The 13,122-nt window shown below is 35.5% G+C and overlaps 1 protein-coding gene across 3 annotated transcripts in view; it reads left to right on the plus strand.

The window, feature by feature from the left end:
• The window catches only part of tet3 (tet methylcytosine dioxygenase 3), a 257,674-nt gene extending 246,260 nt beyond the window's left edge, over positions 1–11,414 (plus strand). For all 3 annotated transcript variants that reach the window (XM_068001248.1, XM_068001247.1, XM_068001249.1), the window contains one exon: positions 3–11,414. In XM_068001248.1, the coding sequence (XP_067857349.1) occupies positions 3–1,834 (1,832 nt within the window). In that variant the 3' untranslated portion in view covers positions 1,835–11,414. The remainder of the gene's footprint in view (positions 1–2) is intronic.
• The last annotated feature ends 1,708 nt before the right edge of the window (positions 11,415–13,122 follow it).

Here is a 13,122-nt window from a genome sequence, read left to right on the forward strand (position 1 = left end):
AGATATGACATTGGCAAGTGCAACACCCCAACATCACATTACACCTTCAATCAAAATAGAACCACAAGATCATTACAACTCCTACAAACACAGCGGAAATTCCGTTGTTGAGAGTTACACAGTGCTTGGTAGCTGCAGACCCTCCAATCCTTACAGTCTGGGCAACGTCTATCCTTATCATTCCTACTATGCAAGGCCAACCCTGCCTTCCATTAACAATTTTCATCCAAGATATTCATTTTCCTATGGATATTATGGTTATGCAAGTAACCAATTATTTCCCCCATCATTCCTTAACTATGGCAGCAATGATACGAGACCAGGGAGTTTCTCAGGAAACAGCTTTGAGAAGAAGCCTGATGTACAGGAGCTGTGTGCTAGTTTCAATCTTGCCCTCAGAAATAACAGGATTGATTGCTCCGACCAGGCTACAGAGATGACACCAAAGCAGAATCATCAGCCCATGTTCCAAGGAGGAACAGGATTAGTTTCTCAAACATCGTTATCCACAACATCCAATCAGTCACATCAAACATGTCAAATACCTGAGGAAGTCAAAAGAGTTTCACAAAATGCAAACAGCATTAATCGATTTATTAAACGAGAGCCAGAAGACTCTGTTTCCTATTCTCAATCCTGCCATGGGGTTCCTATGAATGTTCATGCAGTAAACAATACCTTTTCTGCTTTACAAATGCCACCCAATATAGCCCATCAAGGAAAATCATGGGATATGTTTAAACCAAATGGTAGTTTGATGTCAACTGGAACATCTGGGCATGAAAAACCATGGGGTTTATTCAATCCTACTGATAATACCAAGTTAACTAATACAAATGTTCGAGAAAGATGGAACTCAATAACATCTAACAGGAATGCAACAGGATTACCTGCGACAAATATGCAAGAAAAGCCATGGAATTTACTTACAGATCACAGAAGTGCAAATCTCCAGGGAACAATATGGGATTCGTTCAAAACAGGTGAAACCATCTCACCACCTTCCATGACATCTAATGTGAATCTTAAAGACAAACTATGGGAACCTGTGAAAATACAGAACAACTTGTCAATGATATCAGGTTCGAGCCTGCAAGATAAACCATGGGATTTGTACAAAATGAATAACAGTAAGCCTTCAGTATCCAGCATAAACCTGCATGAGAAGGTGTGGAGTGAAAATGGAACAGTGTTACCCAGCACAAATATGGAAGGCAAACAATGGGATCTTTACAAAGTAAATGAAAATAAGGCAGTATTACATAGTGCAGACCTACAGGAGCAGCTCTGGGATCCTTATGGCATGAATGAAAGCATGGATGACTTGCCTCCTGAGAATGTTAAAGAGGAAGAAGAGGAAGTGTGGTCTGACAGCGAACACAATTTTTTGGATGGGAACATTGGTGGGGTTGCTGTGGCACCAGCTCATGGTTCTATTTTGATTGAATGTGCCAGAAGAGAGCTTCATGCCACTACTCCATTAAAAAAACCGAACCGGTGTCATCCCACACGGATATCTCTTGTGTTCTACCAGCATAAGAACTTAAATGAGCCAAACCATGGCTTAGCTCTCTGGGAAGCAAAGATGAAAATTCTTGCAGAAAGAGCAAAACAAAGGCAGGAAGAAGCAGCAAGATTAGGCTTGCCCCTGGTAAACACCAAGCTTCTTGGGAAAAAACGCAAGTGGGGCAGTGCACCAACTACAGATCCTCAGCATGACAAAAAAGACTATTTTCCCACACGTCAGGCAACGACCATCACCACAAACACTGTTATCACTGTGTCTTCATATGCCTATACCCAGGTAACAGGACCCTACAACCGCTGGATATGAGATTTGTACAACCTTGCGGCCATTTTACCTCACTACAGCAGCTGTTTCTGTTGCTGGTTGCGGTGCTTTCCTCTGATGAATATACTGTAGAGGGGAAATTCCACTCAAGTGCAAATCATCTCGAAAGCTGCACTCTGAGCAAAGAATTTTGATTACAATTGAAACATTTCCTGATTTTCGTAATCTAATTTATATATCTACATGTTTTTGAACTTATAGTTGCCCATCATACTGAGGGGTAAAAAGAAAACTTTCTATGTCAAATTAGAAAAATAGTATTTATTGTACACCTTTTGTTGTATTTGTTGTTCAAAAAAATAATCATTTGTTAGAGAAGCAGCTACTTCTTCAGGGCCAGGTTAATTCTGACAGATATCAACATCTCAGCCTGCTGAATTATACGTGTAGGGCATCATCTGAAACAAAACTAAAGGAAAAAGAAACTGGTGCTTTTTTAAAAAAAACAATAAGTTTACAGCACAGAGTTCATTTTTTAATCACAACAGTACAATAAAAATCAACTACACAACCCTTAGTGATTAGCCCAGCGACTTAAATTTGTAAAATGTATACCGCTGGCCTGGCTGTTGGTGCTCTAAACCTTATTAGCCTGATGTTTCTGATTGAAACATCAAACACATGCACTTATATGTAAAAATTTCCCATTGTGCCGTTCAGAGGTATATTATAATGGCAATTAATATCATGGTGCTCCTCCAGCTCTTTGTCTTTACAATTCTCTTAACATCTCATTTCATTGAAAAAAGAAATTTACAGTACATCTACTGTACTCTTTAAGGCAAGCTTAACTGATAATGCTGAAGTAATTTTATGACTGATCATCTAGTTGTATTTCATCAAACTTTTGATTTGTAATTACAGTAAAACCTGTACCGTTAGTTACCTATGTTTTTGCAATTACAATTTTCTGGCAGTCATTTTTCTCTCATTGCTGCAACAGTGTAAACAAAAAATGGATCAGGAAGCCACATTAACCAGACTATTTTCTTCTACCCCTATTAAAATAAAAATATTTCACAACCTTGCAATTTTATACCGAAATATGGACTCAACAACTGAACGAATGATTGCCAGATTTATTTCTGTGTCTATTGTCAAGCAAACTAAAATTTCCTGAGTTTCAAATGAAGAGTACTGTATTTTCAAGTTACATACTGTGCTTCACTCAATAACTAAATATGGGTTTTACTGTAATGACAATGCATCACCAGTCTAGAAGGTAGGCCTGTCATTATCATGTTGTCATTAGAACTGCATTCAGGTGCCTCTTCAGAGTGCTGGGATTCAAATGACAGTTTGATTTGATTTTTTGTTTTATTCTTCATTTTTACACATTGGTATAAAAAGAACAGCAGGTTGTGTATTTTACCTGTATTCTATATTCTCCAATTTTAAACTGTAAATATATTAAAAACATTTTAAAGCACTTTCACCTTGATTTTAAAATGATAACTTGAAGTAGTTTATTTAACAGATAATTATTGGGAGAACTACTGTAAATAGCTGCAGAATTTTTAGCAAAATATTTCTCCCCCTTCCTCCATTGTTTCCTTTAACCTTCCCACAACCATGTTTAGAGATTAACAATGAATAATCATCTGGTTAGTGTATTGGTTCTTGAATTCTACTCATGTTCTGACACTGATAAAGTCGAAAAATAACTTGAGAATTACTTTTTGGGATCTTTCAAATACTTGTTTTTGATTAGAAACCACGCTTTAAATTGCCTTTTGGCTTGAAGTACCAGTTATTTTGCCACAATGAAGCATGCACAGTGCTGTAAAATTTGTTGTGTAAATCACAGTTTATACCCTCTTAAAGTAGAGGAACATCTTTTTACATCAATCCAACCTGCAGTATTTCTAAAATAGCAGCTGTAGAAATAAGGGAGTGGCTTATGATCCAGACTTACTGTACTTAACAATTGTTTTACCTTGAAACCAGTAGGTGTTTACCCAGTTTCATATTTTAAAATGCATGTTTTCTTCAATCCTCTGAGTTTCGAGGATGGGGTATTGAATTACTTGCATGAAAATAGGTCTATTGGTTTTATTCAATTGCTTAATATTTTGACCAAATTTCCTCCACTGAGCTCATATCCAGCTTTGAGGAAGTCACTGTACAGTTTAAAAATGGCATTTTCAAATTTTTATTGCAGCAGCAATATATCTGTACATCTAATGCAATGTTTCACACTCACCAGAAAGGACTGTGATAAACAGGTCAATAAATGGTAAATTGTGTACATTGTAATGAAAGCAAATTTCATCTTGAAAAATGTACCAAACTTTAAAGTCTCAAAAGAAAATATAATTGACAAGGACATATATATTATGTACAAGGCACATTGACCTCTATCCTCCACAAAAAGAACTGTAAATATTCCAATTTTGATTGGTCCTTTCTAAATGAATCCATGTGCCTTCCCTGATTATTTCACATCTAGTGTTCAAAACCAACAAGAACATCCAGAGGACAAAATTTAAGCCTTGCCACCGTCCCAATGTAAAGTTCAAAAATAAGTATATCATTGTACAAGGAAGAGACCAGTCCATAATGTTAACTGGACACCATATTCCCCAGTCTGACTATCTAATCAGATCTTTACAGTATAAACTAATGACTCATAGATTGGATTCTACATCATTTAAGAAATCAATTAAAAGTATGTTACAGTGTACAAGTCATAGATGCCATTCTTAAACTAGAAGAAAACTACCTCAGATCTCAACTAGAATTGAGTATGATTTCTGAACAGGTTTACAGTTTCTCTGTACTGTATTCCTGAATACATTAATCCTTTGAGGACTATGTTAGCATTTACAATATTAAGATAATTTCTAAAAGTTTTCAGGCAATAACAGTGATACAAGAACATCAATTAAAGCTTATTTTGTAGCACATTCATGTATACATCGTTGAAAGATTACATTGTGCCATTCAAGGCTGGCTTGTTCCTGTAGAGGAAATGGAATACTCCTTTGATATTAGTTGCTGATTCCATTACCAAAATATTACTTTTTGGCCCATGTTTCACCAGCATGCCACAAAACGTAATACAGATTTCGGTATGTTTCACTAAACAGCGTGATTTGGATGACAATAAGAGTGTTTTGGCAGAGGAGGATTGACCTTGCCAACCATCCTCCAAACGCACCTCAACCCTGCAGATAAAATGTTCCTGTTCCACACAGTGTTTCTTTTAGGAACCCTGATGTGAACTGAGGACAAGCGTGAAATTTCAAAAAAAGCTGAAATTCAAATGCATGATCCTTATTTGAGAGTCCATTGGAGCTACAAATCTGTCTTCACTCTGTACAATATTGTTATCACATAAGCTAAAAGAAGAACTGTCCTGCTAAGTACACAGAAAATGTAGTACTCAAAGGATTAACTGAATTGGTATTGCATGCCATGTTGCAGCACTATTTCAATAATAATGTGGATTCTTCCCCTTACCCCTGACACACACTCAGGCCAATCTATGAAAGGTTAAGTTTACCAGATTACATTTCCGTTATTACTAAAAGTGCAGTAAAAAAGCTCTCTTGAGCAACAGGTAATTCTAATTCCTGAAATTAAATCTCAGGAATTTTTCTGTACATGCAAACAACACTAATGGGTGCTAAAATAAATAACTAAATGTGAAATACCAGCAATTTGTACTCACTGTAACAGCCTGACATAACTTGAATTACATGCAGGGTAGCTTTTCTCACTGTTTCCTAACTTAATGTGGCTAAAGATCACCGACATGCTACTTGTATTTGCTGGTTAAATTTAGAGAAGTACAGTCTTTGTTTCCAAATCTCAAATGATCTGAATTGAGCCAATTTATCTTTAACCAAATTTGCCCAGCCTAAACAATACGAATGCCAGTGATGTCTGTTCCATGCAAATACAACATTAGATGTTGCACTAGACAAAGCTGCTCATTAAAATCCACTGTACCGTGAAAATTAAAATTTCTTGCGAAAAAGTAGAGATCAGAATTTGGCTTCCTGAGCCTCAATTTTCCATCAGTGATTAGCAGCGATACTGAAATCAGTAAAGTATATCTTGAAACTAAGTTGCTTGCAGCACAGCTTTAAAATTCTGCCAAGCGATAAATCCCTTGTCAAAATACAATGTCGAAAATCCTAAATATATACCAAATTAAATAAACCAATCAGAATTAACCAAGATCAAATTATCAACATGAACAATAAAATAAAATGCTTTTCATGTTTAATGGGAATGTTTTTCAAGAAAAAGCTTTCAGCAAATCTTGTTCATTTGTGTGCAAACACACAGCATAATTGCAGAAATCACATTGAAATGCATCTTTGCATCACTTGCACATGATCTTGCTGTGACTAAAATGACACATTGCTCTTTTTCCTCTCTGGACAATAAAATATTTATCACAAACATATTTTCATGAAGAAAGTAAAGACCACCTCTTTAAACCCCTGTCTCATGTCAGTCTCAAAACGACAGGAATGAATCAGATTTAAACTTATGTTAGGTTCTCTAAAAGTTAATCAGTCCAAAAGATAAAAACGAACAATATGAAATTCCAAAACTTCACATTTGTGAATTGTGCAAGCAAACTTTTGATAGTGGTAGAATGCTGATTACCAACACTGAAAATCCACTAGCCTTTAACTAATCAGATAGAGTGGCATTAAACTTGAGCCCTGGTGCTACTTAAAGAGTAATGTACCTCACATATGTCTGGAAACATCTTGAATTTTAAGCTTTGCAATGTTTGTTGTCAACAGACATTTAAAAATAGCTACATACAGACACACAAGCAAGCACAAAACCTACTGCATTGTTTTCTGCCACAGCCTGGCATGACTCACTGAAACAGATTATCTGAGAGTTATAATCATTTATAATGTGACCTGCTGAAAGGTGCTACAACGTTCTTCAATAAAGTGCTGCAGCTTAAACTAAGTTGGAGTGTTCAATGTCACATAAACACAGATTTGCAGATTAGAAATTTGGTTCAGAAGTAAGAGTATTTTCTTTTCAATGTTGCAGCACAAATTTCTCTTCAGAAAGAACAGCAGATCCATTAGGAATCCTTTACTTTACACAGTCTTGCAGTTTAGTTTCTTAGCAAATTTTACTGCACAGCTTTGGCAGACATGTATCTATAGTATGTAAGCAAATATTGTTTTCAGTTTAGACACACAGTGCACACAATTATGTGCATAGACATACAATGTTAACACTCTTAGTTAAATTGCAGTTTCTTGTATTAAAATGTGACATCGAAGGGGAAGTATGTTAAATATGTGTATTTTTGGTGCAACTTTCTAATGGTAAAATGATTTAAGGCAGCTCAGCTTCATATGGCCTTTCTGGTTTCTTCAACTACAAAAATGTTAGCTTTTGTTACCCATTCTGCAGCAACATGCTTGCATTGCCTGTGCTTAAATGTTGGCATAAATTTATGCTTTATCCATGTGGCTTTATTTTGTATATCAGTATTTGTAAATATGAAGTATGTTTTAAACTTCTTCCAAATTGCTTTTATATTTTCTTTTGTTTTTATTTGAGGTGCTATTCAATTTGTCCAGTCAGGTGTTCCTCCCCCCTTTTTTTTAATAAATGCTTGTGTTTTGGTTGTACAGAAATCTGGATTCTGTTTGGTGACTTCCTTGTCCTAAAACCCAGGAAATATATGTTTTTCCTCCATTCCTTAAGTAACTTCTAGCATTAGGGCAATCTTGTAATTAAGACGCAAATAAGCATGGCTTTCATAAAACCTGAATTTTAAAAAAGAATTTTAAAAAACCTATACCATAGGGCATGCTTTCTTCGCTTTGATAACTAATATTATAACTCAATGCTTTATTGGCAAGATACGTTTCCTTTAAAAGGAGAAGGATTATGGGCAATTGGGTAAACTTTGATTGATAGATAGATAGATAAAGTAAAATTAGAATATTAACTCTGTGGTATTCCCATAGATATTAAACTTTAAAAACTCACGGGTAAAATCTTCCATCATCGCTGCATAGGAGCCACTCCTAACACACTGACTTCAGAACATTTATAATAATGTTTAGGTACTGTAAGAGCAAGTTTCTTGCTAGGAATAACAAAAAATCTGGCTGGGAGCAGGGACAGGTTGCCTCCTTGTTGGGGAATGGGGACGGGGGGGGGGGGGGGAAAGAGTCTTTCATGCTCCCTATTCTTATACATTACAATATTGGGGCAAACATTCTGAAACTGCAGAATGTTGTAACAATACGCACACTCAATAGATTCTTGCATTTTCAATTATGTCTGCTGCAACCCATGAAGACCAAGTGACAATTAACACAGTGACATCCATATTTCAAATGGAAGTACCTTGAGAAGCAAGGCATCATAAGACAGTAGCACAATTGAGTGGTTTCAAATCTCATAAGAAAATGGTTTATGTTATTTGAGACTGGTAGCTGCATTATGGGATTGGGCCAGGAGACTCCGTTTATGCTGTCCGGCTCAAACTTCATTTCTCCTGTCTAGAAAGAGCTTTGCACATGTGTGGTTACATGAATGGACAAAGCTCCTCTTCTAACAGTTAAAATTTCAATGCTTAGTGATAGTGTATTTTCTAAATATTTAAATTAACTCCAGATAGGTTTAAAAGTGCTCAGTCGGCCCAAGAGATCTCTGAGCACTTTTTGAACACAGTTTGACAATGCACCGGAGTTACTCACCATATGGTGTCAAATGCAAACAGTGTGAGACAACCTCCTCTGGGGGTTTCACAACACTTCTTTCTGAAGTCAGGTCAGGCTCTGACTCAATTTATCTTGCAACTTTCTGCAAAGCAAAAACCACTTCATGAAGCTAATGTAATATAAACACACCCTTAAACACATTATTAAAACACTGCAATTGTGTTCTTTCTTTCCTTTTGTTAGTTTAGGAGTGGTATATATGCAGTTATTCTTTCTTAGAATGCTGACTTTATAATCCATAAAGAAAGCATGTTATTTCACAAAGTGCACATAACAGAGAGGATATTATATGTCCTTTCTCTATTAGTGAAGAACTTAAACAATTCACGCTCTCAGAGACTACGGTCTACTATGAGTGTTACAACAAGGAGCTAGTGTATATACTTATTATTTTTATTTGTGGAAATTGTAAATTCCTAGTGGCTTGCCAGTATTCAGAGACTGCCTCAGATCCTTGTGGCATGAATGTCAGTGAACACATGTTCCAAACCTTTCTGATGTAAAAAAATGCTATTAATCATGTGACTGGTATAAGGGTATTACAAGGGTTGCTGTTGCAGTGAAATACTGTGTTGTACACTACTTTGTATATTATTGTATAAAGAAAATTACTCTTTTTTTCCTTTAGTAATTGGGCTCATATATCTTTTATAATTTCTCTGTCTACTGGCAAGAATACCCATTGGGGTCGATCAAATGATTAAAAATTGATAGTCAATTGGTATAGGGTTCCACATTCCATTTGTTAAAAATGCAGAAGTAAAAATACCTATACTGAACTTTAATGTAAAATGTTATGAAAATGAAAATGCAATAGTTTATGTAAACAGCATATTTGCCCAAATACCCATATTTGTATGAATTGTGGTTTTAAAGGGGGTCTTCTATTTGTTGGTTGACCTGAAGGGAATATTAGAATCAAAACTCAAATGTCCATGGAACATTTTTAAATATACTCTAGCCAAATTGAAACAACAAAGTTTGTGATTTGAGAAATGTAGTTTCAACACACCTCAAAAAAAATGAACGTGCATTGCATTTCCACAGTACAGGTGGCAATTTCTTAGACTAAATTTCTGTACTTGGTTCTCATTTTGTTTCTGTAAGCTGTACATTTTTAGTTACTGATTATAACTGTCAGTTAAATCTTTTTGATTAGCTCAGGACTAGAAGATAATGATAACTCTGTGTCCATGACAGAAAATGATTTATTCATAGAGGGGTAATTTGGCTTCTACCTGTCCCTTGGAATATGGAAAATATGGACTTTAAGAAACCACCACTGCGAGTTTGAGTGCATCTGCACATTGCAGGTGCACATCATTTTGTGCACATTATCAGAATGGGTTTTTTTTGCATGGGACAGCCAAAAGTTAATTTATATGTGCTGGATGGACAGGCACATTGTAACCATTGTTTTCTTCTAGCCCTGTGACCAAAATCAGTCTCAATAAAACAAGACTGAGCGACAACCAAGGTGATGGAATTGAGCCGAGCTCTTGGTTTGAGATAAATATGTGTAAGACTTGTCAGCAAAAATTTTTCAAGCACCTGGAATATCCAACATAACTGAAACATTCAGTAGCATTGCAGTAGTTTGCTCTTGTTATTTAAAACTCTGCTGTGTACTTACAGTGTATTGGTTAATACAGCAAAGCTGTACAACAGTTCTATTGTGTAGATTTGATTTTTGCTTCATGCCAATTAAATGGAAGACAACTCTTTAAAACTAGACTACAACTGTTTTTCTTGAGCTCACCTGCAGTTAGCTGTAAATAATTAAAACTAAGAATGCTGCAGTTTAACTTCTTTTTGGCAGGAACCACTGGCTGTAAATATTGCAAAATCTAAACAAAATCATTTTGATGTGCTTGAATTGAAAATGTACATTTAAAAGGTGCAAACATATTTTGTTTTAATTAAAATATTATGATTTTTTTGTTTTATTTTGCTTTTTGTTCAAAAAAAATCATAATGCTATTTCCGTCCCAAACTAATTTAAAGAGCTGCCTAAGAATCACAGAAAATAGTGTAGCCTAATTTAACTTTTCTTTCCACTCTGAAGTCAGGGATACTTTTAACTGCGATGTATCTGTATGCCATCTCTGCTTATTTTAACATCCATTTTTCAGGGATTTTATTTTGGGCTTAGAATAGTTCTATCCATGTTGTAAATGTGACAACTAAGCTTGTTCTGTTGCTTTGGTTAACAAAAAAAGAAAAATAACAAAACTTTGTATATTAAGTTAAAATGTAGTGTATAATGTTCTAAAAGCCTATTGTCTTTTTTATTATTTTCTAATGTATTTAAGAAATTAGGGGTGAGAAAAGATGGATCATGAAAGAATAAAACAATATAGGAAAATATTGTTCAAATTTGGTTTTTGTATTCATTTTTTGACTGTAAAAAAGTTGTTATACATACGGAGTAACAAGTTCCTCAGACACAAGAGGCTAACTTGTAACCCATACTTGAAACTTTCTTCTATGTTAAAAATCATCAGTGACCGCTACTTGAAATTAAGTTTGCAGCTTGATGGATGAAAAGTAGCATTTAAAAATCCAGATGGAATCGGATCATTGTGTACTTTACTGCAAATATTAGTACAGTAAATATTTTTCTGAAAGTTTTATTTTGGGTTGATATATTTTTAAATTTTTCTTTTATTTTTCCTCAATGGTCTTATTCAGTAGTCCATAATTGTATTATTAGGGCACTGATTCAAGAAGACCAGGATTACTTTTGATTTTATTGTATTGTATTGTACACAAAAAGGTTGTTTGCAAGAACTTCCTTGTAAATGTATTATTCCTGATCATTTTGAAATATTGTGGGTGTTTTAATAAATTTTATATTTATTTTTTGCACTCAAAACACTGGCTTTTGTTCCCATTTGTGATACTCAAAATTGCACTGAAATGTTCAGGCAAGAGCACAATTATTATTTAACATGGCATCACTTGATGCTAACAGATATCTTGATTGCATTCAAAAAATTAACATTTCAGATTTATATACCTTTTGTCCCATTTATTATTCATTGATTTTTAAAACAAAAGGTAAATAATTTCATTTAATTCATTTTCATTAATTCTTTCATGTCAGTGTCCTGAATATTTCTCACATTATGCCAAGTAATTGAAGAATTCTTTTTGTTTATGTAATAGATTTCTGATGAGCTAAATAAGAATGTATTCAATTTACCTGAACGAGTAATGGTGAATGAATCATATATGTCATTAAACAATAGACATGTGCCCGTAACAAAAATCCAATTCAAAAAAATGAAATACTCCAAACCAACTCACCCCCACCCAGCCCAAGCAAGATCGATAAGATTGTGGTCACCATCGGTATAATTTCCGATTGACATCAAAAACGGGGAAAACATTTGGAAAATGATGGGTTATGATGGTATAAAGGTTTGTAAAGGTACTGCTTTAAGACAGGAAGAATAAAGCCTCAGGTTTGAGTCCAGATGCAAGTAACCACTTGATCAGTGATATGTGATATGTGATGAATCTCACCTATTTTCAAAACATTAGCATCCTGTCACTTGGAAAGTCAACAGGTGAGTTAACCATGTCTCTCAACCTCTGCACCAGACCATTAGGGATGAAACCCACAAAAATTTGGAGAAAATTACCAAAATCAGAAACACTTGGTTCTGACTGAGCGTACCATCAGAATTCTGTCTTGAGCTCCAATTTGCACATATTTCTGTAGCATCGTAACCAACCTCTTTAACCAATTACAGATGCAAGGGACCTGATGCATAAGTTACACAGGTTATACTATTTTACAGATCTTCCACAGCATTGAATAGTTAGGGCACTGACTCAATGGGAAGGAGTCAAGTGGTGCACTTTTTCAGAACAACAGTATTGTATAATATGTACTTCACAGTATTAGAATTCTGCTCCTCGGGTGGAACTTCATTTTTATCTAGCGTGTCCTTTAAGTGCCTTAAAGTCTAATTCCTGTAAAAGCTGAAGTCAATTAGAAGTTAATTGTTTTTTGTGAGGGGAAATTTACAAATTTGAGGGTACATATAAATTTGTAGCTGCAGCTCAGAAAGAAAGCATAAAAAATGTCTGTCTTCCTTTCTCTATTTTTCATACTCTTGATACCTTAAGATATGGGGGGGAAATTCATTTGCGCCCAAAAACAAGCATACAGGGGTCGCGGGTAAAGATTCCTGCGTCTGAAGGCCCATGGAGCACATAATATTGGGTCTCGGGCATCATTATCATTAATCTGGTGAGCTGCATACACCTAATGGACGATCACAGGCAGATCACCGGATAAGAGACCGCGATAATCGGAACTGCTGCGTCGCTGGCAACAGCCCATGGGTAAGTCCTTAAAGAGGACAGGGAGAAGGAGACAACCAGGAGGGTAAGTATTTTTAGAAAACTTACCTTTTTGGTGGTGACCTGCAGCAGTCCCTTCAAGGGCTGCCTATTGGGACACATGCAGACCTGGTTTCCCTGAATACAGCCAGCCTTAGGCAAACCAATATTTTAGTGGGGGCCTCAAAC

The sequence above is a fragment of the Heptranchias perlo genome, chromosome 20, assembly GCF_035084215.1.
Source record: "Heptranchias perlo isolate sHepPer1 chromosome 20, sHepPer1.hap1, whole genome shotgun sequence".
Taxonomy (NCBI): domain Eukaryota; kingdom Metazoa; phylum Chordata; class Chondrichthyes; order Hexanchiformes; family Hexanchidae; genus Heptranchias; species Heptranchias perlo.